This window comes from Nerophis ophidion, linkage group LG08, assembly GCF_033978795.1.
Source record: "Nerophis ophidion isolate RoL-2023_Sa linkage group LG08, RoL_Noph_v1.0, whole genome shotgun sequence".
In the NCBI taxonomy this organism is placed as follows: Eukaryota; Metazoa; Chordata; class Actinopteri; order Syngnathiformes; family Syngnathidae; genus Nerophis; species Nerophis ophidion.
Window position 1 is genome coordinate 67,284,241 of NC_084618.1, and position 5,721 is coordinate 67,289,961.

At 38.9% G+C, this 5,721-nt stretch overlaps 1 protein-coding gene across 1 annotated transcript in view; it reads left to right on the forward strand.

Annotated features, from left to right (window-relative positions):
* The first annotated feature begins 5,468 nt into the window (after window positions 1-5,468).
* LOC133558284 (tubulin alpha chain-like) overlaps window positions 5,469-5,721 on the forward strand; it is a 2,496-nt gene continuing 2,243 nt past the window's right edge. The window contains exon 1 of the mRNA XM_061909535.1: window positions 5,469-5,624. Within this exon, the coding sequence (XP_061765519.1) occupies window positions 5,622-5,624 (3 nt within the window). The 5' untranslated portion in view covers window positions 5,469-5,621. The remainder of the gene's footprint in view (window positions 5,625-5,721) is intronic.

The window sequence follows — 5,721 nt, forward strand, 5'->3', positions numbered from 1 at the left end:
CCCAGAGGGCCGCTTCTATTATTACACAATGTTTTTATGCATTTTATTAGTAGATATTTTAAAAACTAAAATGTAAAAGAAAAATATGGTAAGTTGCAATATGTTTACCTCAAAATGTAGTGTATAATACCGTAAATGGAAAAACAGTACTGCTGTTTTTATGGTAAAAAGGCAGCTCAGTTGCCAGGATTTTACTGTAAAATTTACATTTGTTTTCTTACAGGAAATAAAAACAAATGCTATTTTACAGTAATATTTTGGCACCTGAGCTGCCAGTTATTTTTGTTTGTTTTTTTTACTGCAAATCAACAACTGAAGATGAAAAAAGTACTGTTTTTGTCCATTTAGAGAAAAATGCTGTAAAAACTACAGTAAGCTTCACAATTTTACCATGCAATCAATTGCTATTTTTCCATTTCACAATTTGATGGATAACTTGTTTTGAAATCATTATTGTTAGTATTTATTTCTATTTAAAAATGGTTTGAATGGTTGATAATACATTTTTGCAAAATTTGAGTTAACATAATTTGCGATCACATGGTGTACATATACAAACCCCGTTTCCATATGAGTTGGGAAATTGTGTTAGATGTAAATATTAACGGAATACATTGTTTTGCAAATAATTTTCAACCCATATTTAGTTGAATGCACTACAAAGACAACATATTTGATGTTCAAACTGATAAATATTTTCTTGTTGTTGCAAATAATATTTAACTTTAGAATTTGATGCCAGCAACATGTGACAAAAAAGTTGGGAAAGGTGTAAATAAATACTGATTAAGTTGAGGAATGCTCATCAAACACTTATTTAGACCATCCCACAGGTGTGCAGGCTAATTGGGAACAGGTGGGTGCCATGATTGGGTATAAAAGCAGCTTCCATGAAATGCTAAATAATTCACAAACAAGGATGGGGCGAGGCTGACCAATTTGTAAGCAAATTGTCCAACAGTTTTAGAACAACATTTCTCAACGAGCTATTGCAAGGAATTTAGGCATTTTACCATTTACGGTCCGTAAAATCATCAAAAGGTTCAGAGAATCTGGAGAAATCATTGCACGTAGGCGATGATATTACGAACCTTTGATCCCTCAGGCGGTACTGCATCAAAAACCCACATCAGTGTGTAAAGGATATTCCCACATGGGCTCAGGAACTCTTCATAAAACCACTGTCAGTTACTACAGTTGGTCGCTATATCTGTAAGTGCAAGTTAAAACTCTACTATGCAAAGCGAAAGCCATTTATCAACAACACCCAAGAACGCCACCGGCTTGGCTGGGCTCGAGCTCAGTTAAGATGGAATGATGCAAAGTGGAAAAGTGTTCTGTGGTCTGACGAGTCCACATTTCAAATTATATTATCAAATTATAAATCATATATACACATTTTTTTTCCCAAGATGGCGCCGCAGTAGTGGCTGCTGTTGGTAGGAGCTCTGTGCGCTTGTTTCATCCTTTTGTGTTTCCCTCTTGTTTACATGTGTTATTATATATATATATATATATATATATATATATATATATATATATATATATATATATATATATATATATACATATACATATACATATATATATATATATATATATATATATATATATATATATATATATATATATATATATATATATATATATAATATTTTTTTGTTTTGTTTTGTTTTTTGCCTTTTGGTCCGGGACCCTTTGGGACTGTGTGACTAGGGGTGGCACTTTCGTGACCTCTGCGGTGCTTTTTTGTAGACTTCTGGATCTGCCTCCCTGGAGCCTTTTGGTGCCATGATTGGGTATAAAAGCAGCTTCCATGAAATGCTAAATAATTCACAAACAAGGATGGGGCGAGGCTGACCAATTTGTAAGCAAATTGTCCAACAGTTTTAGAACAACATTTCTCAACGAGCTATTGCAAGGAATTTAGGCATTTTACCATTTACGGTCCGTAAAATCATCAAAAGGTTCAGAGAATCTGGAGAAATCATTGCACGTAGGCGATGATATTACGAACCTTTGATCCCTCAGGCGGTACTGCATCAAAAACCCACATCAGTGTGTAAAGGATATTCCCACATGGGCTCAGGAACTCTTCATAAAACCACTGTCAGTTACTACAGTTGGTCGCTATATCTGTAAGTGCAAGTTAAAACTGTACTATGCAAAGCGAAAGCCATTTATCAACAACACCCAAGAACGCCACCGGCTTGGCTGGGCTCGAGCTCAGTTAAGATGGAATGATGCAAAGTGGAAAAGTGTTCTGTGGTCTGACGAGTCCACATTTCAAATTATATTATCAAATTATAAATCATATATACACATTTTTTTTCCCAAGATGGCGCCGCAGTAGTGGCTGCTGTTGGTAGGAGCTCTGTGCTCTTGTTTCATCCTTTTGTGTTTCCCTCTTGTTTCCATGTGTTATTATATATATATATATATATATATATATATATATATAATATTTTTTTGTTTTGTTTTGTTTTTTGCCTTTTGGTCCGGGACCCTTTGGGACTGTGTGACTAGGGGTGGCACTTTCGTGACCTCTGCGGTGCTTTTTTGTAGACTTCTGGATCTGCCTCCCTGGAGCCTTTTGGCCATGGAGACCAGCTACTGGGTGTCTGCCACACCAGAGTCTGTTTGGAGAGACTGGAGGAGATGCGGATGAAGAGACAGGGCTGCACAGCCGGCACTGAGCGCCGGGACGGACAAACTTCACAGTGTCTTGGCTGAATGAGCAGATATCAGACACCTCAGTTTGCTCTTGTCTCTGGCCATGCTCCCTCCACCCCAGCAGACGACGGCGTGGAACACCGCAGAGGCCACCACAGTGTATATGTTTCCTTTATTTTTAATTCATAGCTGTATGTAGAAGTGGCTGGTTGCATCAACTCCGCTACTTTAATGTCTTTCATGTCCTTTGATGTTTGATGTTTCCCTCTTACATGAGTGTAAGAGGGATGTGTACTATGGCTGAGAGTTGTTTTTTCCTTTGTCCCAGGATCAGACCGATTTTTTAAATTTTATTTTATTTTAATCTTTTATTTTTTTTCCCCCATTCCCCCCCACTTGTTTACCTGTATCTCGCCTTTTTTGTAAGGGGCGCCGGAAGTTGGCAGACCCGTTAGCGATCCTGTTCTGTCTCCCTGTAGTGTTTGTCTGATCTTGAATGGGATTGTGCTGAAAAATTTAATTTCCCCTCGGGGATTAATAAAGTATGTCTGATTCTGATTCTGATATTTGGAAACTGGGGACGTGGTGTCCTCCGGCACAAAGAGGAAAATAACCTTCCAGCATGTTATAGGCGCAAAGTTCAAAAGCCAGCATCTGTGATGGTATGGGGGTGCATTAGTGCCCAAGGCATGGGTAACTTACACATCGGTAAAGGCATCATTGATGCTGACTGGTCCATACAGGTTTTGGAGCTACATTTGTTGTCATCCAAGGAACGTTATCATGGATGCCCCTGCTTATTTCAGCAAAACAATGCCAAGCCACGTGTTACAACAGCGTGGCTTCGTAGTAAAAGAGTGTGGGTACTTTCCTGGCCCGACTGCAGTCCAGACATGTCTCCCATCGAAAATGTGTGGCGCATTATGAAGCGTAAAATATGACAACAAGACCCCGGACTGTTGAACAACTTAGGTTGTACATCAAGCAAGAATGGTAAATAATTCCACTTTCAAAGCTTCAACAATTAGTTTCCTCTGTTCCTAAACGTTTATTGAGTGTTGTTAAAAGAAAAGGTGATGTAACACAGTGGTGAACATGCCCTTTCCCAACTACTTTGGCACGTGTTGTAGCCATGAAATTCTAAGTTAATTATTAAAGGCCTACTGAAATGAGATTTTCTTATTTAAACGGGATAGCAGGTCCATTCTATGTGTCATACTTGATCATTTCGCGATATTTTTGCTGAAAGGATTTAGTAGAGAACATCCACGATAAAGTTTGCAACTTTCGGTGCTAAGAGAAATGCCCTGCCTCTACCGGAAGACGCAGACGATGATGTCACATGTTTGATGGCTCCTCACATATTCACATTGTTTTTAAAGGGAGCCCCCAACAAAAAGTGCTATTCGGACCGAGAAAATGACAATTTCACCATTAATTTGAGCGAGGATGAGAGATTCGTGTTTGAGGATATTGATAACAACGGAATAGAAAAAAACAAAACAAAAACGCGATTGCATTGGGACGGATTACGATGTTTTTAGACACATTTACTAGGTTAATTCTGGGAAATCCCTTATCTTTCTATTGTGTTGCTAGTGTTTTAGTGAGTTTAACAGTACCTGATAGTCGGAAGGGTGTCTCCACGGGTGTCTTGACGCGCAGTGTCTCAGGGGAGTTGACGGCAGCCATGGACGGCACAAGATCAGCTTTTTTCCGGTAAGAACTGACTTTTTAACCACAATTTTCTCAGCAAAATCTGTTGGTTGACATGTGGTCGGGATCCATGTTCTCTTGACTGCGGTCTGATCCATAGGAAAGTTTCACATCCAGGAATTTTAAACAAGGAATCACTGTGTGTTTGTGTGGCTAAAGACTAAAGCTTCCCAACTCCATCTTTCTACTATGACTTCTCCAATATTAATTGAACAAATTGCAAAAGATTCAGCAACACAGATTTCCAAAAAACTGTATAATTATGCCGTTAAAGCAGACGACATTTAGCTGTGTGTGTGCGCAGCGCTCATCCTTACTAAAAACCTGTGACGTCTTGCGTACACGTCATCATTACACAACGTTTCGAAGACGATTCGAAACTCCCGGGAAATTTAAAATTGTAATTTAGTAAACTAAAAAGGCTGTATTGGCATGTGTTGTAATATTTCATCATTGATATATAAACTATCAGACTGCGTGGTGGGTTTCAGTACGCCTTTAAATTTGCAAAATGCGGTTGCGCATTTTGCAAATTGTGCGCCATTGGTATTGTGCTTACAACAATACCAAGTGCACACTGGGCCTGTATCACCAATACCTAAACTACTAAACGACTCAACTACTGACTAAACTACTGCCAAGTGTGGATTCAGGCCGGGTGGCCTATTTCAAGTTCCAGGTAACCCTACATTATTATATTTTATAAATAGTAAACCAAGTTGTGGTAGTAGTTTAGTCAGTAGTTCTGTCGTGGATGTACACTGTATAGTGATGAATCCAATAAACATTTGATTTGATTTGATTTGACATTAAATTTGCAAAATGCGGGCCATTGGTATTGCACTTACAACAGTATCAGGTCAATACTAATATTTATAGTAGCCTATTGCCCATCTTAAACAACGAGTTCATAAAATGTACCGAACTATACGTTAATCCTGTGATTGCCAGGTGATATACTATATATCACCTTCCAAAACCAAGTCTGCAATTTCAAGCATTGACTACAAAAGAAAAAACAAGGCGTTGTCCCAGAGTACCGAGTTAACGGACGGCACCTGAAGGCAGCATGACTTAGCTAACGTTCGCTCGCGAGACAAAATTCAAACTTTGCGCTTTGGCCCCGCCCCCCGAGTCAAACTATAAATAAGACTACCGCCAGTTTTACCCCTCAGTTCAACCTTCTTCCACAGACTACTCGACGTCGACGAGAAGGACAATAACTAGCAACAATGGTGAGTTGGAAAAAGACCGACATAGATAAAATGCTGCGTCAATGTCAACGTAGAAAGGTGTATCGTTGTTGGAAATGTAAAATTTGTCGACAATAGT